This window comes from Oryctolagus cuniculus, chromosome 4 (assembly GCF_051225735.1).
Source record: "Oryctolagus cuniculus isolate XC-2025 breed Fujian yellow rabbit chromosome 4, ASM5122573v1, whole genome shotgun sequence".
NCBI lineage: Eukaryota > Metazoa > Chordata > Mammalia > Lagomorpha > Leporidae > Oryctolagus > Oryctolagus cuniculus.
Window position 1 is genome coordinate 10,264,001 of NC_142870.1, and position 22,387 is coordinate 10,286,387.

At 52.8% G+C, this 22,387-nt stretch overlaps 1 protein-coding gene across 3 annotated transcripts in view; it reads left to right on the forward strand.

Moving 5' to 3' along the window:
• RUNX1 (RUNX family transcription factor 1) overlaps positions 1-22,387 on the forward strand; it is a 253,535-nt gene that overhangs the window by 222,231 nt on the left and 8,917 nt on the right. For all 3 annotated transcript variants that reach the window (XM_089331477.1, XM_051833590.3, XM_051833591.3), the window contains one exon: positions 20,324-20,485. In XM_089331477.1, the coding sequence (XP_089187603.1) occupies positions 20,324-20,485 (162 nt within the window). The remainder of the gene's footprint in view (positions 1-20,323; positions 20,486-22,387) is intronic.

Sequence of the window (22,387 nt, forward strand, 5' to 3'; positions counted from 1 at the left end):
TCTTCACGAGTCGTGCCCACGCTCCCAGGGGGCTCCAGTCCTGGGCTTCCCTCGGCAGTCTAATAAGAGCCACACGCCTCTACAGAATGGACAAGAGCAGGGGCCAGCTCAGAAACACGGCGTCTGGCTGTGTTGTCTCTCAAGGCTGATGGTGTCCCCTGCTCTGGGCGCTCCTCACCGTGACTTTGAACTTCTGGCCATTGCAGGCGAGTGACTCGTAGCCACACCGGCCTCAGATGAGTGCCTGGAGGCCCAGAGAGGTCGGGTGACTGGCGTAGGATCACACAGACGCTGCGCTCGTCCAGGTGCTCGGCTTCGCCCGTTCCCCTGCTCCCGGGTTTGACCGCGTTCCTGGGTTCTGGATGTAGCAACGTGAACCGTCCTGAGCAGTCCCTTCAAAACAGCACTTGGGCAAAAGGGGGGCTGTTGGAACAAGATAGGGCAAACACCAGTGTGCCTCCGCGCACTGCCCCACCCAGTTTCTCATCTGTATATTACCCAAAAAAAAAAAAAAAAGTCTCAAATAACCCAAACAGGCAGGATCTGAACCACAGACAGTCTGCAGGCATCTGCCCAGAAAGCTGCCGGTCGGCCGGTCCATCCTCCTCTGATTTACGTTGTGTGTGTTAAGCCTTAAATTGTTGAGTCTCTGGCTGGCTGCAGTGGTATTACTGGAGGGTTGGTGCGTGTTTTCTGCTCACAGAGCTGGCTCCGGTGCTGGAGATGTTGGCCCCGGCCCAAGTCCAATCTCACACCTGTCTGAGACAATGAGGGCCTTGTTAGACACACCTCCAGCCCAGGAGGCTCCGGCTGCTTATTTTTCACATTCAGAGCCGGGGGGGTGGGGGAGGGTCTGGGAGGAGCCAAGGCACGGCTTGGGAAATGCCAGGGTCTGCCGCCTCCCGTGCCCTCTCCTCCTCCTTCTCTCCCACCTCCTCCACCCTCATATTCACTTTTCCTTATTTTTGGAAATTAAAAAACAAACAATGTCAACAGTAGCCCTGTCATGAAGCAGAATTTCCTACTGCACCACATCTCAGCCCGTTGTGGACTAAATCCCAGTCATCCCTGGCCTTGGGCAGCCCAGCAGGGAAGAACAAGTTGGGTAGGGGTACAACCCTGCCCCAGCCCAGTGCAGACCCGCAAGCTGTCTCGGCACTGATGGTGTCACTCAGCGAAAAGTTCTCTCTCTTCCTTTTCCTCTCCATCGCTGACATTTGCATGACAACTTTCCTCCTGGTTCTATATCACTCATGGTCGAAGGGTAAGCTACTGGCTGCCAGCTCAGCCTTCTGGCCTTGTGGTCACGAGAGGGGACAGAACTGGCCCCTGGCATGCCAGTCTGCAGGTGCTCTGAGAATCCAGCTCTGCAGAGACCCTGACCCAGGGCAGTGACCAGGCGGGAAGTCTCCTGGGTCCAGGTGGACCCCTTAAGGATAAGAGCTGTGCAGGATCCTCATTGAGCGAAAGCCACTGTGGCGTGGCTCCTCCTAGAACCACAGTGGTCAGAGATCCAGAGGTGAAGGGTCAAGAAAAGTGTTTCCCAGCATGATACAACCACCCCACCGTGGGGGACCCCAGGTGAGCAGTTGGTGTCTCCCCTGTGTCGCTGTTCAACACATCTCCCAGCTCCCTTTGAATATGGGAGGCCCTCACCTGAGCCGGGAGACACTTAGGTGCCAGCACTCGGTCTCCTGTCCTTGAACAGGAAACACCTACAAACAACTTATTTAAGCTCTAAGCCCCACTGCTGACTCATAACTTCAGCCTGGAAGACACAACAGGGAAATTCACAGCTGTTTACTGCATTTGAAACCAGGGACTTATCAGAGACAGAGTTGGGCCAGACCGCTTTTTGTCACGGAAGTCATGTTTCACCCCATTGCTGTGGTGTGTCCAGTGTGTGGGTGTGGCGTGTCAGCCGTGGCAGAGTGACACGGGGCCAACAAGCATGGGTGATGGGAAATCTAGAGAATCCGCACTGCCTGTGAGTCCACTCTGTGTGACAGCACATGCGAAGGCCCTGTGGCCTCCATGCTGATACACTGAGCCCCAGGCCATGCAGGGGCTGCATGCTCTGGGCTCCATCGGCCCTTTGCCCACTCTGGAGACACCTCCCAGCCTTCTCCTGGGCCGAGAGCTCTCCATTGCTCCTCAGCCTGTCCAGGCTCTGAAATGACCGAAAGCCAGGCCAACAGACAGGAAGGTGCCTGGGGCACCAAGGTGGCTGTGAGCTGCCCATGTCCTGCCTCCTCTCCTCTCCGGCCTCCCTGAGCACCAGCAGCCAGTCCTGCCCACAAGCTTTGGTCTACACCTGTTGCCAACCCCAGAAAGTCCCTTCCTGTCATCCCCACCCCACACCCCAAATCCTGCCAGTCTTCAGGGCACTCACCTGCCCAAGGACCAGGCTGCCTCCCCCCACCAACTTCTGGGCCCATCTGCTGGCCCCATCCCTCTAGTACCTGCCCACGCTTGTCCCAGTGTTTCTACCCGAAACGTGGCGTGTTCAAGCGCTGCACCCCCAGCTCTCACAGCCATGCTTCCCTGCGTGCTCAAGACAGTCAGCACTGAGCTCACTCACGAGATGCTGACCCGGCAGGCAGGCGGCGCGGGGGGGGGGGCCCTGGCCCTGTGTCCTGCCCTCCCCGGAGCACAGCAGGGCTCTGCCATCCCCAGGTTGGAAGGAGACTCGGGGCAGGTGGGAACTCTCCCCCTCCTCCTCCAGAACCTCCCAAGCCGAGCCCAGATCTCTAGGGAAAGGGGCGTGTGTGTCACTGAGTAGGGATTTTCTCTGCTCTCAGGAGAGCAGGTCAGGACTCTCTCGTTGCACAGATGTTAAGTCCAAGTTCAAAATTACCTCCCGCAGATCGCCCCTCCCCGCAAGCACCAGTGGTCAGGTTGGGCCCTCGGCTTCGTACCCACCTCCTACATCCTTTCCCAGCATCCAGCCGGGAGCCGCAGGACAGAGCTGGGCTGCACACCGCCCATGCCTCCCTGTGTGCTGTCCCCTGTCTACTGTGTCGGGAAGGAGAGGGGAAGTCCCGGTGCTGCCGGACTCCTGGGCCTCCCAGTCCTCGGCTGTTCCCTGCCGTAGGCCAACCCTCTGGCCCTACCACTTCCCTCCTACCTTCTGCCTCCGCAGACTGCTCAGTCTGCCCTGCAGCTCTCCTCCTGTACCTGGACAGGCCTTATACAGTTCATGAGAGTCCTGGCCCCAAAGTGCAAAGATTGATCCAGCGCTGCCTCAGAATCCCAGCCCCTGCCTCTCTGCCACTCCTGGGCTCCTCCAGTTACCCGATTCCCTGACGTGCACTGTGGCCCTGGGATGTCTCCTTCCCAGAAAGTATTCCTAGATTCTTGGTGCCAGCATTTTCCAAACCCATCCTTCCAACTTTACACCTTTTTAATTATTATTTTTAACCCACTTTAAAAATTACACACATGTCTGGACTACCTTATGATGTTTCCATACATGTATACAATGCCCAGTCAAGGGAAACATGGCTGTGTCCTCAAACATTTATCATCTCTTTATGGTGAAAAGATTCAGAATCCTTTCTTCTTTTTTTTTAAAAAAAAATGTTTATTTATTTGAAAGAATTACAAGGAGGCAGAGGCAGAGACAGAAAGAGAGACAAAGAGGTCTTCAATCCACTGGTTCACTTCCCAGATGGCTGCAACTGCCAGAGCTGAGCCGATCTGAAGCCAGGAGCTGGAAGCCAGAGCTTCTTCTATGTCTCCCACACGGGTGCAGGGCCCAAGCACTTGGGCCATCTTCTACTGCTTTCCCAGGCCACAGCAGAGAGCTGGATCGGAAGTGGAGCAGCCGGGACTCAAACCAGTGCCCATATGGGATGCCGACACTGTAGGCAGGGACTTTACCTGCTTCAGCACAGCACCAGCCCCATTCTTTTTTTCTAAGAAAAGTACATAGTGCATGATCATTACCTGTAGTCACTCTGCCGTGTAATCGAATACCATCAATTCTTCTTCCTAAATTTAACTTAGTACTCATCCATCAGTCTTTCCCCATTCCTCTCCCCAGCTCTGCTAACCACCATTCTGCTCTCAACTGCTATGAGATAAACATTTTTTTTTTGCGTTTTTATTGATTTGAAACATAGAGTAATGCGGTGCGGGGAGACAGAGAATGGGAGGCGAGACCTTCTACCCACTGGTTCACTCCCCAAATGCCTGCCACAGCCAGGGCTGGGCCAGGTCAAAACCAGGAGCCAGGAACTCCATCTGAGTCTTCCGTGGGGGAGGGGCAGGAACCCAGGAACTTGGGCCATTATCTGCTGCCCACTAGGCGTGATGGCAGGAAACCTGATCAGAAGTAGAGGTGGGACCTCCTATGGGATGCAGGCATCCTGGGCGGTGGTAAACCTGCGGCACCACATGCCCACCTGAAATCAACTTTTCTGGATCCCACACATGAGTGAGATCAGGCAGTGCTTGCCTTCCTGCCTACATGGCTCATTTAGCTTAGCATGGTGACCTCCAGTCAAACAACAAGCTGTCATCCTTTTTTATGACCGAGCCGTATCCCATTGTGTATATGCACCATGGTTTCTGTATGCGTTCATTGGCGGATGGACACTCAGCTGGCCTGTGCCTCTTGGTGGTGGTGCACAGTGTTGCAAGAACTCACTCGTTCTCTTTGACCACAGCCTCTTTCCCCGCACTGACCCCACTGCCTGGCCTTGGGGCTCCAGGACCCCTCCCCATCACTGGAGCTGCCGCAGCCAGCATCCGGATGGCTCCACTGCGCTTCATGACAGGCGTGGGAGCCAGTGAGCCCCTCACACGCTGTGGTTTCCCCCAAGTGCATGAAGACCCTCCCCGACCCACTGGTGCTGCCCCGCCGTTCTTTGTCTGAAAACCAAAACCAAATGTGGACCCGCCGAGGGAAGGGAAGGCCGCCTCTCAGTGTCCTTGTCACTCTTCTGGTTTTTTGTTTTTGTTTTTGTTTTTGTTTTTGCTTTCCCTTTTCTCCTTCTCTCCGCTTGGATGCTCATAAGCTTCTATTGTTCAAGTCACGGGAAAGCGTGGTTCGGTAGTGGTAGTGTTGTTTTTTGGTTTTTGTTTTTTGGTTTTTTTCCAATGAAGACAGGAAGTTCCTGCTTTTTGGAAACACTATTTGTTTCCAAAGAAATGGCAGGGCCAATCAGCTACAGAATGGTTTCTCGTACATTTTTTCAGGGGCAGTACACAATACAAAAAAGAAAAAAAAAGAAAAAAGTTCACCAATGAGCGAGATAGTCAGTGAATACAAAGGGAGATGTTATAATGGGCTTTTGTTGGTACTTGCATTTTCTTGTTGAAAAACAGAGCAAAGACCCTGAGGTGCTGAGGTGCGGACAGAAGCTGATGTTATCGGCCCCCAGAAATCCCGCCTGCAGTCCAGTGGCAGGCGGCATCCAGAACTCAGAAAGCCGAGGCAACTGGTCCTGCTCAGTACAAACGGTGCTTTTAGTCTTTCGTAAACAGCCTGTGCCCCAGGGCTCAAATCCTTCAAAAGTTTGCCTGGGTAATTGCATTTCATTGCTGTCTGGCATGTGCTCATCAGTCTGATCTAGAGGTTCAGACAGCCAGGCCAGAGCTTGCGAGACTGGGGGGGGGGGGGGGGGGGGAGAGCCCGTGAATTTAATCCACTTGAAAGACAGACTAATACAAGCGCAGCTAACTCATTATTTTAAGTGATGTGAGCAGAAAAGAGTGTGGCACTTCCCATAAGAGGGTTTAGCGTCTACACGCTGCGGCCGCTCAGCAGTTGAAGGCCATTAGGAGAAAGGTGGGAGCAGTGTTGGCGGTGTGACCCTCGTGGCCAGCCTCCTCTCACCCACCCCCAGAACGCAGAGGGGGAAAAGGGCGTGACCTCGCCTCCCAACTCGGACGTGGGGGTCTTCGTGTGTCCACAGCAGTGGAAGTCAGCATTCGTTGGATTTGGGATGGTCTGGACTGCGTTTCAGGGTGGGCAGCAGCCCTAAGTGGGAGAAGGGCTTCACAGGTGGCCCCACGCAGCAGCACCCCCCTTCCAGGCTAGGTGTGAGTCACCGATGGCTCCCTTTCTTTCAGGTTTAGATCGGTCGTTTTGTGTTGTCAGTGTGTGTGCTCGCTCTATTGGGGGTAGGGCTAATTTCTTACCGTCACCTGGTACAACCGTGGTGGACAGAGATCTGGAAGGACTGTCCTGTCCTGTCACTAACCTGCCCCCCACCCCAGGCGTAGAGGGAGTCCTCAGCCCCTCCAGATGTCCCCCGCCTCTGAGATGAGGCTGGCGAGGAGAGCCATAGAGGGTGCCCTCTGCTCTGTGGTTCCGTGAGAAGCTGGAGTGAAACCTTAGAAATGTTGTCGGTGATTTGCATTGTTATCTGGTTACAGGTGACTCATGCCTGGGGTGCTTAGCAGAGGCAAACGCTGGCCTGACCCTGCCCAGGTGGCAAAGCTGATGGTCAGGTCCGGCGTGATCTTGTTGGTCAGTTACCTGTGGCTCACCCAGGGCTCTATGGGTCACCTTCTGGGCCTGAGTGCCAGACTGTGCACCTGGGAGAGAGCAGTCACCCCCAGGCGTGACGTGAGGCCCGAGTTCTCCCGGGGTGCACGGTGACCACAGCTGCCCGGGATTCCCACAGGGCACCTGAAGGGTGCACCTCACACCCCCCACCCCAGCGCCACGTGAACCCAGCCCAAGGCACAACGCTGAGTGACTTCTCCAAGTCTGATGAGCAGCTCTGCAAGCAACGTCCTCTTGCTTGTCCTCCTGCTTGGACGTGGTGACTGAACGCGCTGTAGTGTTGTTGCCTTGCCTGGGCTGCGTTTCCCTGGACGTGCAGGCCTGGATCATCCCCTGCGTGGGGAGCATGCTGTGCGCAGCAGCCCTGACCCCCACCCAACGGGTGCCAGTAGCACTCCCCTCTTCCCAGCTGGGACAACCAGACAGGCTTCCAGGCACTGCCATAGGCCCCCTGGAGGAGGAATCTCACCCCTCCCCATTTGACAGCCACTGGTTTAGATCAATCTGGGAGATCTACAAGGATGTAGTCAGTACACATAGGATCCCAGTGGCCGGCAGATAAGTGAGTTCATGGGTGTCTGTCTTCAGCACCCAATTTTGACCTCTGACTTCTTTAGGTCCCTGTGTCTCTGTTCTTCATGGGCCATCCCCATAATTGTCTGTTGTCTCGTCCTCTAACATTTACATTTATAGAAACCCTTCCATTTCAGTCCAAGTCACTACAAACCTAGTGCTTCTATGAGAACACCTTCCTTGACCTTGTAGATCAAAGCCGTTCTCTGGAGGGAGGTTTCCCACCCCGGGCTCAGTATCATCTTTCTCAGGGTGACCTCATCTATTAAAGTATGAAGGTTGTATTTGAAATGCCATTTACTTTCTCTAAGTCAATAAATGAAGCTGTGGATCTTTAGATCATCAGAGGTCTGCTCGTTACCGAGACTTTTTTGTATGTGTGTGTGTCATTTTTTTTTTAATCGAGATCTGTGTTGGTGTTTAAAAGAATTCTGGCAGATTTTCATCTGCCTTTCTGAATCAGAGTTCGGGGTGATATTCCTGTGCGAGGGTAGATTGCCCCTAGATGAATCTGACTTTATGAGTTTAGGCGCTTTGTTCAGAGCACCAGGGATGAGCTTGTGAAAGCACACAGGGCTCTTATCTTCAAAGGTCTCCTTTATGCTTCAGACTCCACCTCAGCAACCTGTGTTATTAATCTAGTGCAATCCCAATTAGTTCACATCAAGGTCAGCTCTTGTAGGGGGAAGGGGGGGGCAGTGAGCGAAAAATGACAGCAAGCACCAGGGAACAGATTCTGTTAACCAGGTCTCACCTGCACTGGGGGAGGAGACCGCAGCTGGAGAGCTTGGGAGAAACAGGGAGTTGTCCAACACCATCAAAGACATCGATAGCGAGTCTCCTGGCTTGCAAACCCCAGAAATCCAACTTCTTCTAAAGAAGTCAAAACCTGCATAGAAACACGCAGCCAAATGAGGAAGCAGTTTACTTTGGTGGCAAATATCTGAGTAATACAGTAACTTTGGAAAAATAAAAAGATACATTAAGGGAGCTTTTTCGTGTGTGTGTGTGTGTGTGTGTGTGTGGACTCCTGGAGTTTAACCAGTAAAATAAACACTACTCCTCCAAAGACACAGCTGTGGGAAGCCAGTCAGCGTTGGTGTGTCTGCCGGGCCTCCTGTTTAAAGCAGCGAGGTTGACGCTGGGCTTTCTCTCTCTGGCCACCGACAGAACAGACAGAAAACACGTGAAGGGTGTGTGTCTCCACCTGGGCACCGGGCCCTTCCTTGTGTGATGAGAACATACTTCCTGGGTCGGTCATTAACTCCAGCACAGCAGAGGGGCTGGAACGGCGTCGCCCTTTAGAAAAGAGAAATGTGTTGTTTTGCGTGCTCACACACTTTCCTCTGGTTTTTGTGGATGGTTGGAGGTAGAGGCAGGGAAGGGCCAGGGATGGACAGGTGTCACCCGGCGCTTGAACATCTCCCTCCAGGCAGGCCCTGGCGTTATCAGAGTCCTCTGAGAGGCAAGGGGGAGAGACTGGTGTGCAGGGGCCGGACTGGAGTGTGTGCATTCCCACTCCAAGGCTCTGGCTTCGCAGCTCTGGGTGCAGGGAATTCATTTAGGGCCTGGGCAGGCAAGGCGAAGAAGGTGGGGATGGGGAAAGAGCCATTGTGATGAGATCCAGGCTCAGACTGCAGGAGAAACGCCCAGGAGAGCCTGGGCAGCAGGCACTAGATCTCCCTGGCACGCATGGACCTCGGAGGCAGGCTCTGTACCTCGGAGGGCTGGCTGGCTGGCTGGCTGAGATCTGATGCCCGGAGGCCCCAAGGGCCGTGTGAAGCACTGTGCCGGGGGACAGGGAACCTCTGCAGGGGGGCAGGCGAGCACTGCACTCCCAATACTGTTGTCCTTTCCGGAAAGGGCAGGGCAGGGAAGACTGCTGGCTCAAGGTCACGTTTCCTCCTGCCGGTAACCTAACGGGTAGATGCAATCATGCTTCTTCCCATGTGGGGAACTGAGTCTCCGAGGGGTACAGTGAGTGAGGGACGTGCCGAGGTCTCCATCCTGCTCTCAAGCTCCAGAACCAAGTCCTGGCTGCCTCCTTGCTGTGGCTTCTTTAGGGACAGCTCAGGTGGGCAAGTCTCAAACCCTGGAAATATTGGGGGCCCACACAAAGCGACAGACAGCTAAGCAGCCAGCGTGCTTTTTCTTTGTGCACTCTCTGGAGTGTGTTGTCTTGCACTCTCTTCTCTCTCTCTCCATTCCCCAGTTTCTCTTCCAAGTTTCCCAGAATTCTGTTCTTCAGAGCTTGCTACTTAAACCCAGAACGAACCTCTGGCCTCAGAACCAGCATGGCTGCGTTGGGGCCTGGTTCATGTGAAGCGGAAGACAGTCGAGGCTGCTCTGTGGGCTTCAAGCCATGGCAGGATTTTCCACACAGTTCTAACATTTTGCAGAACCACAAAACACTCAAGTAAAGTGAGGGTTGCAGCCGGGTGACACACAGAGGAGGCTGTGGGCAGGTTGGCGGGGATGGTGGCCTCAGGGTCACTCTGCTCCCTGTCCCTCTGTCTCTCCCATCAGAGGTCCGAGGCCAGGTGTTCGATCAAGTGCAGGGAGGGCTTGGTGCTGCAGGGATGGACAGGGTGGCCCCCAAAGGAATCCCAGGCTGCATGATGGCCTAACAGAGCCCCGTGGCGGACCAGCTGTGCCTCTGAGCAGGGCCCCAGAGCACCACGCTCTGCACTCCTGGCAGCTCGGGGGGAAGGGGCTCATTATCTTCCAGCTCTGCGGTCCCAAAGATAACATCGCTCCGCTTATTCTCGCCTGCTGCCACCGCGAGGCATTACAAGGACCCCGGGAAAAACTCAGCTGCGATCCTTAATATGATCTGCCCAAGGGAGAGCTGTGACGGTGTCTGGTGCCTCCCCCAGAGGCCCCTCACCAGCACACGGCAGACTGGCCGGCACACGTGCTCTTTCAGGGTCAGCTGGGCTCTAGCATCTCCCCCCGCCCCCGGGCCATGCGTGCAAAGACCCTCGAGCCTGCACCGTGCAGCAGATAGCACGAGCTGCCCTCCGGGCACTGCTCCTCCGGAAGTCCTGTTTCTTTAGCCACAGGAAGTCCTGGGGAAGCCGTGCTTCTCCTACTGGTGGCTCCCACCGGAGGGATCGGTCCTTGGCTAGACGTGAGTGAGGGCCTCGTTGGACGGCAAGGGTCTCAGGCCGAAGCTGCAGGCTGCCTGGGACTCCCGACCCCCCCCACACACACAGTGTTTCTGGCTCATCTGTTCTCTGAGGCGTGAAGCACGTGGGCAGGGGTGCAGGAGCAGGAGTGGACGGGACCGGAAGGCCGTCTTTACCCTCCACGCCTTTACCATTCGTGTTGGAGGAGGAGGACGTGGAGGAAGGGAAGGAATTTAGGAAGAACGCGCAGAGCCACACCACGGTCTGTGTCACAGGCATTCATCAAGCCCCTCTATCGAGCTCCTTCTGGCCTGGGAAGTGGACCCCAGGGGACAGACGTGCGGCGTATGCAGGGAAGGAAGGAGCCTGCAGGGAGGGTGCCAGAGACCAGAGGGGGGCCCCTGAGCCCCGGGAACGCCGCTGCCCCCGCCCAGTGGGCACTGGAAGCCACTTTCCCTCCACCTCCTGGAGCCAGGGTCCCCAGAGCAGGAGACGTGGTATAAAAACCGGCCGCCTTTTCTGGAAGCCAGTGACTGATCCCTGAACCTGTGCTCGCAGAGGGCTCTGCCTAAATACAGAGCCGTCTCCAGACGCGCCTCAGACTGCCGCGGCCAGGGCCGCGCGGTTCCCCTGGGAACTGTCTGGCTGCTCTAATGAGGAGCAGCACTCTGCATTTATGGAGAGCCTTTCATCTGCGCATCTCAAAGCTGCCCCACAAACAGTAATTAGCGCTCACACCTGTGAGGCAGGTGAGTCTGCTCACCCCCGGGTGTGGAGGGGAGGAACAGGACCTTGGGGTGAGCCACGAGGGGTGAGGGGTCCTGATGTTAGGAGCCAGTGTTCCAGATTGGCCGGCCCTGACCACAAAGCCACATGGCGTCCCCGCCTCTCCCCGCAGCTGGGCAGAGTCTGCTCCAGGGAGCAGGGAGGCTAGAGCCGAGGCTGCACAGCCCCACTCCTGGTGGGCACCCCGCCGCCGACTCCCAGGCCCCCCCGGTCCTCCTAACCCCTCCCCCCAAGGCCTCTAACACACACAGAGGTGGGTCTCGGTGCCCACGTGGTCCGAGGAGTGCGTCTGAGCCGCACATGAGTAACCAAGATGCCTGCAGCCAGCCGGAGACGAGCCCTTGGCAAATCCCGGAACTCTTTCACAATCTCCCTTCCTTGCAGGATTCAGAGCTGGTGGGAACTGACTCACAGCATCATGGGGTTTCACTGACAGAGCCGCAGTGGGCAGAGGCAGTGGCCGCCGCCTGGGGCCGGCTGCTGTGCCAGTCCCTGCTATGTGGCAGTTCTAACCCTCGGCTGCAGAGGCCACAGGAAACACTGGGGTCTCAAAGACCGTGGACCTTTGGCGGAAATGCCCCACTCCCAGCAGGGGCTGACTCAGCCCCCAGGGGGCCACGGGAGTTGTGATGTCACACAACTCTCAGGAGCCACGAAGCACTGGGGTGGGGGTGGGGGGCCCTGGAGGGGCGGGCGCATCTGTCTGCTTGCAGGGGAGCCCAGCTCTTTCTCTCCAGGGGTCCCAGACAGGGAGACGCAAACCACCCCTGGGGCTCGCCCTGACACATCAGCCTGGACACTGACTCACATCTTTGAGCCCTGAGTCACATCCTGTTGTGTGTTCTGAGGCATCTAAGAGGGCATTTCACCAGCCACCCATGACTGGGGTGAACTTGGAGGGCACCCCGGGAACACGGCCCTCCTTCTTCCAAGCCGAAAGGAGGGGAAAATCCTCCGGGGGGAAAAGTCACCGCGCCCCCAGGGTTTATACGTTCACCAGGCAGGACTGGGTTTTTAAAAACACAGACCATCAGGCCCTCCGCATTTGCAACTGTCTACTAGCAAATTCTTTGTAACTGAAGGACCTGGTCTTTTAACTATCAGCCGCATACCCCAGGAAAAAGGGTTTTTCACACCAGCGGCTGAGCACGGAGGCTGAGCATGGGAGCCCCATCAGCCTGCGTGTGGTCCAGAAGTGGGGGTGGGGACAACCCAGCTCCTGGTGCTGCTGGAACCCCAGCCTTGAGGCTGGGTGCTGAAAACACTGTAGAGCTGAGTGGTCACGTGTGGGCAGAGACCAGGAGGTGTCTCTGTGGCCTGAAGGGAGCATGGGGACAGAGCAGGATATTCTGAACTTTGAGAAAAAAACTGGCTTTTGGTTTCATTGCTTTCCTGTTTTCAATTTTATTGATTTCTACTCTAGTTTTTATTATTTTTTCTGTGTATATCACTTTTTTCTCTAGTTTCCTGAGGTGGAAACTTTAATTTTCAATTCTCAATCTTCTTACATATGCATTCAATGCTATAAATTTCCCTCTAAGCACTGCTTTTCCTGCATTCCTACAAATTGGGATCAGTTTATTTTCATTTTCACTCAAAATACCTTTTCATTCTTCTTGGGACTCCTTATTTGACCCATGTGTTACACGGAAGGGTGTTGCTAAATCTGCACATATTTGGGGTTTCCCAGCCATCTTTCTACTGTTGGTTTTGTAGTTTAAATCAACGTGGCTTGGCTGGCGCCGCGGCTCACTAGGCTAATCCTACACCTGCAGCGCCTGCACCCTGGGTTCTAGTCCCAGTTGGTGCGCCGGATTCTGTCCCGGTTGCTCCTCTTCCAGTCCAGCTCTCTGCTGTGGCCTGGGAGTGCAGTGGAGGATGGCCCATGGGAGACCAGGAAGAAGCCCCTGGCTCATGGCTTCGGATCCACGCAGCACACTGGCCACAATGCACTGGCCGTAGCGGCCACATGGGGGGTGAACCAATGGAAAAAGAAAGACCTTTCTCTCTGTCTCTCTGTCTGGCTCTGCCTGTCAAAAAAAAAAATATATATATATATATAAGATCTCACGGCTCAGACTGCGGTCTATCTCGGTGAACGTTCTGCACATAGTTGTTGGATGGAGTATTCCATAAATGTTAGGTCAAATTGATTGGTAGTGCTACCCGGCACGGCTATGTCCTAATTCTCTGCCTGTTTGATGTATCAATTACTGAAATGGGGGTGTGGAGGTCTCCAACTGAAATCATGTATTTGTTCTTCCTTGTGGTATTATTGGCTTTTGCGCAGTATTTTTTGACACTCTGTTGTTCAGGGCACACATCATCTTCTTGGAGAACCCATCTCATTATCATCATGTGATTCCCTTTTGTTGCCCCTGAAGTAACCTTTGTCTTCCTGTTGGTGTTGGTGCTGTGTATCTTTCTCCATCTCTTTACTTTTGGCCCAAGTCTTTAAAGTGAGTCCTTTGTGGAGGTCATATCATCGAGTCTTGGTTTGAATCCACTCTGACAATCTGTGCCTTTTACATTGTTCGTTTCCTCAGCTGTGACTTCTGCCAAGCACCCATGATTGGTGCTCCTCCCTCCCGTTAGTACGCTTCACTTCTAGAATTCCTCCTTGAGTGGCTGTTAGGGTTTTCATCTCCCTGCTGACGTTACCCACCTGTTCTTGCAGACGGTCTTCTTTTGCCACTAGAGCCCTTACAATATTAATTGTAGTGAAACTGCTGTCTAGCAAAATTCTAAAATTTGTGCCCTCTCTGAGCCAGCTGATACTTGCTGTGTCTCTTCAGACTGTGTTTTGGTCTTTGCTTTTCTTGTCATTTTTTTGTTGGTGGTTGGACATACATATCAGGTAACAGGAACTGAAGCAAATGGGCCTTGCGTGTGAGTTCCTATGTTCAGAGCTGGCTATGTTTAATGTTTGTTGTATCTGTAGCTGTCAGAGGTTTCAGATTCTTCCAGTGTCCCTGTTTTTGTCTCCCCTGTCATCTGGGTTGCCCCATGAACTCGTCCTTGAACAATCTAAGCCTTGAAGGGCCTTCAGCTGTAACCCACTGGTAACTGTACTGGATTCCGTGAGAACCTGGTGTACGTCCTGGATGAAAACTGCACAAAGGCACCTTCCCACACAAGACGACCGCCCCGGCAGCGTCTCATTCCCACACGAGCCTCTGCTTGGCCTCCAGAGTACAGCGTCATCATCAGTGTTCCCAGCAGCCCCTGCCTCTGGCAGGCAGACCTCCCTGTGGCTCTCTGTATTTGCTACCTCTTATGCTGCTGGGATGGCAGTTTGCCCTGTGTCTTCAATCCTCTGGTGGATCCAAGAAAACTCATAGATTTTCTGTTAAGCATTTTTCTTGTTGTAGAGATGAGTGTTGACTCCCAGGCTGTTTACATTTTGGAGCTGAGACTAGAAGCAGCAGGACATTTTGCCATGAGTTAGGTGACAGAGTCACTGGTGACTCGAGGGCATTCTGATACAAAAGTGCTCCACTTCCTTACAGAGTGATGAAGGCCACAGACGCCTCTGAGCTAACTGCCAGCTTCAAGCCTGCCTCATCCCTGAGTCCTCCCTTTTCTAATGGAAGGGAGTGAGGCTTGGGAATGTAGAAGGTGGGCTCTGTTTTACCCATTATTTGATGATCAAAAGTTGAAAATAATAATCCATCACAAAATGGCCTCAATAAAATGGTTGCACTGGTTCACTCCCCAAATGTCCTGACAGTTGAGGCTGGGCCAGGCTGGAGCCAAGAGTCAGAAACTCAATCGGGATATCCCATGTGGGTGGCAGGGACCCAAATACTTGAGCCATCACCTGCTGCTTCCCAGACTCTGCATTGGCAAGAAACTGGAATTAGGAGTGAAGCCGAAACTCAAACCCAAGCACTCTGATACGGGATGCAGGCATCCCAAGCAGTATCTTGATCACTGTACCGAACACCCACCACAATCATTAGTTTTTTTTTAAAATGGAAACTGGAGTTGGTTGTGATACTGACTGCTTGCCTGATCTATCCCAATTTCCAGTTTCCTACTCCTTTACCATTTAACCTGAGCCTCTCCAGGGTATGACTGTCAAGCCCTTTATCACTGAACATCTATGCATTATCCTGGAGCTGTATGGGTCCTACCAAGAAACCCCAGATAAATTTCTTGACATAGATTTATTTTCCTTTTTAATAATATAATCATAAAAATTACCCAGACTTATTGCACATTTACTATGGCCAGATATTACACTTGTTTGAGTTGATCTCACTGTTCCCCACTATTTGCCCTTCGAAGTCTGAAAACCATGGATCAGAGAAAACATGCCTAAGATCCTATTGTTGGGTTACGGTGAAGTCTGTGACTTAAGTTCACTACTTCCCCTAATCTGCTTCACTCCGCGGCAGGCCATGAGTGTGTCATAAATAATACTGTCTCAAGAATGCTGTCTTCAGCCGGCGCCGTGGCTCAATAGGCTAATCCTCCACCTTGCGGCGCCGGCACACCGGGTTCTAGTCCCGGTTGGGGCGCCGGATTCTGTCCCGGTTGCCCCTCTTCCAGGCCAGCTCTCTGCTATGGCCAGGGAGTGCAGTGGAGGATGGCCCAGGTGCTTGGGCCCTGCACCCCATGGGAGACCAGGAAAAGCACCTGGCTCCTGGCTCCTGCCAGGATCAGCGCGGTGCGCCGGCTGCAGCGGCGGCCATTGGAGGGTGAACCAACGGCAAAAGGAAGACCTTTCTCTCTCTGTCTCTCTCTCTCACTGTCCACTCTGCCTGTCAAAAAAAAAAAAAAAAAAAAAAAAAAAAAAAACAAGAATGCTGTCTTCAAGTCCCTGTGAGGCAGTTAGTCTAAGAGTTTGCTGGGTACATCCCTTAGGTCCCCCAGTGTCTGCATCTGCCAGAAGTTAGGGACCACAATCTATTGACTAGTGACTCTCTAACACAGTGGCCCTACTAGAGCCAAAATGTTAGTTGGAAATACGAATGAATGAGGAAGTAAGGAACTTCATGAGCCTAAGAACGAACAGATGAGCAGATGAAGAAACTCTCCGTGTGATGATTGATGCAGCAGGAAGAAGCCTTTCCCAGCATCCTGCAGTCTGGGATCTTCACTACTCTAAGTTCCAATGGTGCAAGGAGCAAAACGCCCTTAGTCATCATTCTGTTACCAGCTCAATTAGCACACACCTGGCTCAGAGTAAATGTTCAATTAAGTGCTGTTCTTTTTGAAAATGGATTGACTTCCCAGAGTCAACTCCTTCAAGAACAAGTATTCCTATGCCCTGGGGAAAGATGGACAGTGGTTCTCTTCCTCAGCCAATGTCCTCTACTGGGTAACTCCCAGATTATGCCTCCCTACCTCACATCTGATTTCCCGACTCCACTTAAGCAAGAACGATGCAGGTCACATCCAAGTCAGCAAAGATGCATTGGGTAGGAACGGTGCGAATTAGAATATTGCTCCGACATCACTGGAAGGGACTGAGAGGTCATCTCCTTTCAGAGATGAGCATAAGAAAGTGTAGGTGAGGAGTACAGGCAGGGTCACCCATTCACTCACCACACAGGCCCAGCACCCACTTCTGCCTGTCAGCCCAGTGCTCAGGGTGGCCCTCAACACTGCCATTCCTGTCCTCGCCCTCACGTATTCATGTTGGCCACATCAGAAGAAACACAGTAACTGAATATTAAACCCAGGATGGACCATGTTACCAGGCCTTTTCTGTTTCTTTTTTTATTTAAAACATGTTTTTAATAATTCATGTTTTCTTCTACATGAGAGGCTCGCCACTACCACCTTCTGGCCCACCAATGGCAGTGAACCCCAGCACAATTCACTGTGGACACATGCACGCAAACTGATGGCAGAGACGGTGGGCATCGGGTTTGCCAGTGCTACCCCCTACCGCAACACCTGGAAAGCCAAGTTCCACTGTGAAGTAGGATGAGTTTGACTCTACAACCCTGTGTTTAAAAAAAGAAAGCATAGAACTTGGACTTTAATCATAAAGATCATTTTACCAAAGCATATTTTTAAAAGGCTGTGAAATATTATGCAACGTTTGCATGGTTTAATTATGAGTTTAGAAAAGCCTAGCACAACTTTTTCCCTACAGTAAAACATGACAGAGCATGAATCACAGCATAATACTTTATGCTTAGTGTGGTTTTAGACATGGGGTTAGGGGTGCTAGGCTGTCTACACAACAAGGCGGGGATTACTGTACCACAATTCACACCCTGGAGGGCTTTATGACAATTATAAACCCTCTTTTGTTTGCTTTTTAAGTGATTACAATATTTGAGTACTCTATATTCACTTAGTAAATGTGTGTATCTGCAACATGTGCACATCTTATAGAAAATATCTGAGTATTTGATTTTTTTTTCCACTTAAAGCAAGTATTTGAAGTAACATGGGGATATCAAACAATCCGCTCTTTGGGTTTGCCTTCAGTTATTGCAGACACTGTTAGTTATATGATTATTCAGGGTCTTCTACTGTAGCTGCACATTTGCTTTCTGCTCAGTTTTTTTTTTTTTTTTTTTGACAGGCAGAGTGGACAGTGAGAGAGAGAGAGACAGAGAGAAAGGTCTTCCTTTTCCGTTGGTTCACCCTCCAATGGCCGCCGTGGCCAGCGCGCTGTGGCCAGTGCACCACGCTGATCCGATGGCAGGAGCCAGGTACTTCTCCTGGTCTCCCATGGGGTGCAGGGCCCAAGCACTTGGGCCATCCTCCACTGCACTCCCTGGCCACAGCAGAGAGCTGGCCTGGAAGAGGGGCAACCGGGACAGAATCCGGCGCCCCGACCGGGACTAGAACCCAGTGTGCCGGCGCCACAAGGTGGAGGATTAGCCTAGTGAGCTGAGGCACCGGCCCTGCTCAGTTTTTTTTAAAAGACTTATTTATTTATTTGAAAGTCAAGAGTTACAGAGAGGCAGAGAGGGAGAGAGGTGTCTTCCATCTGCTGGTTCACTCCCTAGATGACAGCAACAGCTGGAGCTGTGCCAATCCAAAGCCAGGAGCCAGGAGCTTCCTCCAGGTCTCTCACAAGGACTTGGGCCATCCTTTACTGCTTTCCCAGGCCATAGCAGAGAGCTGGATCGGAAGTGGAGCAGCCAGGACTCAAACTGGAGCCCACAGTGCCGGTCCCTTCTGCTGAATTTAAATTGAACCAGCTCTCTAAGACCTTGCCATTTCTTCAAATCCTCCAAAGTTTGGAATGAAATGAATAACTTTCTTTAATATTAGATTTCAAAGATCCCATGTGAAAATATTTGCCTAGGAACTGCAAGATTTTTTTAAAATTAAAAATTAAGTTATTTTCAAAAGCAGAAAGGAATCAGAGGGGAGGGATGGAGGCCGAGAGGACAGGAACAGGGAGGAAGACGTGAGTCTCCAAATGTCTGACTGTCGTCCACCGAGGCTACTTCAGAGAGGTAAACAGGAAAGATAAACTCTAACTGCCAAGAATGCAAAGCCCCTGGAGGTAGCAGATCTGAATATTCTATAATGAGCAGAAATAACTCATTTCTTTATGTCACAGCTTATGCAACCCTTAAACCTGGTGTTTACCTAAAGACGGCGGTTCTCCGTAGATTGCTCCTCGGGACCATGACACTCTGGCTATGGAGACCCTGTGTGTACAGTAATTTGCTGTTATGTTTGCCCACAGGGTGGGACACAAAGAGAAAATTAATGTTTAACGCTAAAGAAACGTAAAACTGTCTTGTCCTGGGACTGCATCCAATTTAAATTTCCTTACAATTTTGCCTAAAAATAGAGGGGCTTTTCCATCCGTTCCTTTTCATCTGCAGTGTGATGCTTTTGAAAACCAAGACTCCTCTGAATGCCAGAGTCAAATTGACAAAATCCGTTTTGTCTGAATCCTTTGAAGTCAGACTTTTGTCTCCCTTTGTCCCAGGCCTCCTAAAATGGCAATCTGTAAGATACTTGCTCAAAACTCGGCTCTTTAAAAGCTGCAAACCTGAAGTCTGGAAAGGAGCAGGACACATGGGCCGACAGGGTCAGCTCTGTGCAGCTGGCGGTGTGGGCCGTCTGTCATCACACCTCCTGGCCAGGTTCACGGCCAGACCTTCTTTGCAGTCATCCTTGGGAGAGAATTCACATCAACAGAAAACATGGAAAAGCCCATGTTTTTTGCCAAAGCCACAGAAAGTATTCCAAAACTCTATATTCTGTTTGTTTACAGAAACAGATAGACAGGTGATCACGGGAGTTTATAAAGGGTTCCTGATGATGAAAATCACCAGTCCAGCTCAAACAGTCCGAGCAGCTGACGGGTGACGCTGTGGGGTGTTACAGCCCAGTGGTTTGAACATTAGCTCCTCCTCCTGGAAAGCACGACCCTCTCCTCGCATCATTGTTAGCATGGTCAAACGCAGTCTTTGGGAGGAACAGTTACCAGACAAAACCTCCCAGAACCAAACGTGAACTCCGAGTGTTTTTTTGGGGGAGAAATCACCCATCAGACACCTTCCTGGCCTTGGACTCACAGAACACTGGTAAACAGGCCACAAACAGGCAAACACATTTAAACACAGGTTACTATTTTCTTGTTAAAAGGCTTTTTTTTTTTTTAGATTTTATTTTTATTAATTTGCAAGAGTTACAGAGAGAGGGAGGGAGAAATAGAGAAATCATCCATCCACTGGTTCACTCTTCTAATGGCTGCGATGGCCCAGGCTGGGCCAGGCTGAAGCCAGGAACCAGGTGCTTCATCTGGGTCTCCCACATGGGTACAGGGGCCAAGCACTTGGGCCATATTCTGAGTGCTTTCCCAGGCACATTAACAGGGAGCTTGATCAAAGTAAAGCAACCGGGGGCCGGCACTGTGGTGTAGTGGTTAGAGCTGCTGCCTGCAGTGCCGACATCCTATATGGTCTCCAGTTCGAGTTCCGGCTGCTTCACTTTCAATCTAGCTCTCTGCTATGGCCTGGGAAAGCAGTAGAAGATGGCCCAAGTTCTTGGGTCCCTGCACCCACTTGGGAAGACCCAGAGGAAGCTCCCGGCTTCGGATCAGCTCAGCTCTGGCTGTTGCAGCCAATTGAGGAGTGAACCAGCAGATGGACGACCTCTCTCTCTGCCTCTCCTTCTCTCTCTGTGAAACTCTTTCAAATAAGTAAATAAATCTTAAAAAAAAAAAAAAAGAGTGAAGCAGCCAGGACTCAAACTGTCACCCATATGGGTTACCTGATTAGCAGGCAACAGCTTCACCCATTCCGCCAGAACACCGGCCCCAGGCTTTTTAATTTTTCAAATCCCACTTCACCCGTGTGTAGCTGACCTCCCTGATTCTCTGCAGACACAAGGCAGATCCAGCCGTCCCCACCGTGGTCCTACGATCAGTCCTACCAGTACCTGGGATCCATCGCCTCTCCTTCCGTGCACCCAGCAACACCCATCTCCCCTGGACGCGCCAGCGGCATGACGACCCTCTCCGCAGAACTTTCCAGTCGCCTCTCAAGTAAGCCACTTGTGAACGCACGGTCGCGGTAGAGCCGGGGGTGGGGTGGGGGGGTCAGGAGACGAGGAAATGCGTGAGCGGGCTCGGCAGAATGTTCTTCGTGGGGTTAGACAGGGCTGCCTCCCTGTGTACTGAGTCCCGTGCACACAGTACTATGCTCGGTTTCTTCCTGACCCTCAGGGGCAGGGGTTACTGATGCGGGGGAGGGGCTGCTTACATCTGGCAGGGCAGGGTGGCAGCTGGAGGATTAACGACATAAAAGGCCAGAGTAGTCAGCGTCTAGAAGTCCTTGTTCCTACTGAGCTCTGGCCGGATGGGACTGGTCCACGTGGAGGTGAATTTCCACAGGGCCCATCCGCAGTCCGCCGGGTATGCCCGGGATGGAAGCAGCGTACCCCAAATCACACACTTCCAACTGGGAGCTGCCCGTGGCCAGGTTGGAGGAGCAGCGTGAGCAGCTCAGGTGTCATGGTTAGCATAATTGTTGTAAATACGAGCTCATTAAATATTAGTCATTTAACCTGCAAGCCCTTTGGGCTTGGCACTCACCTTCGCTTGTGGGCAGGGAAATCAGAGTTACACAGGAAAATTCCTTTGTTGAGGGCAAAAGAAAAAACTTGCTGTTTGGGGCTTTGAAATTGGAGCTGGACTAAACTGTGAAAGCCCGCAGAGACCCGGCGCATGGTGACGCCCGCAAACACACTGCTGAGGTGGGGGGCGGGGGGTGGCGGCTTTGGGTGTTCAGCCCTGGAGATCAGGTTAGAGCAGACCGGGGCAGGTGAGGGGGCAAGGGCGTCACGCCCGCCATCTTAGATGTTGTGCAAGGTTGTTTTCCAGCCCATCGTGTTTACTGCGATTGCACCAGAGAACTCAGCTGCTGCCCAGAGCTGCACAGTTAACTTCTCAGAGCACTCCAGGCCTTTACGGCCAAATAATCCCCTGTTGTGTTGGGGCTGGGGAGGGAGTGTCCTGTGCCTTGTAGAATACTCTGCAGCAAACCTGCCTTCCACGTGTCCGGAGAACCCGTATGTTGTGACAAGCCAACAATAATGCCTCCAGACATCGCCAAACGTGCTCGGGGGGGGAGTGGGGGCCAAAACTGCCCCCGTTGCGGAGAACCACCGCCGCCTCGGCGCTCTCATGAAACGGGACAGCCAGCTTCGGCGCTCAGTTTCCACGTCTGTCCGGCCATGCGTGCCACCGTCTAGGTGGAGCTGAGCGAGCAGCACAGGAATGAGGGCTTCCGTTCAGCCTGTTGTCTCCAGAACCTGATACATAGGTTTGGATTCCAAAAGCGTCTGTCCGCTTTGACCACTGCTCAGTGCCACAGCTCTGCACACGGGCTCTGGTCCTCTGGGACAATTCCTGTTTCCCTCGCAGTTGGCCCCGGGGTGGGTCCGTCCCTTGAAATGTATTTCACGCGTCTTTCGACTTGGTCCAGGTTGGCACTTGACAGCCCGTCCGGGTACTAGTGTTCAGAAGTTAGGGTGGCTGTTTTCAAAGGAGTGACGCGTGCCCCAGAATGCCTTCTGTTACCTCTGAGCAACCTGCAGCTCAGGGGCCAAGGGGAGAGGAAGGGAGCCTCAGGGCGCGTGACTGTGAGGCAGGGAGACACCACAGCCCCCTCCAGCACCTGCCAGGGACCCCCTGCCGTCTCGGAGGGAGGACCAGAGAATTCCAGCTGCGCCTTCGCACTGCATGGGAGACTGCTCTTCAACTTGGCAGAGCTCCCTCGGAGAAATCGAGCCTGGCGCACAGGCCTGAAAAGCGCTGTCAGAAACCTGGGGGCGGAAGGGGCTGGGGCACATGAGAGAGAAGTGGCTGCCGGCGGACGGCTTTGAGAACCTGACACTGCTCTGTGCCGCTTCACCTTTTAATCCCACCCGACGGCTCTGTGCCCTG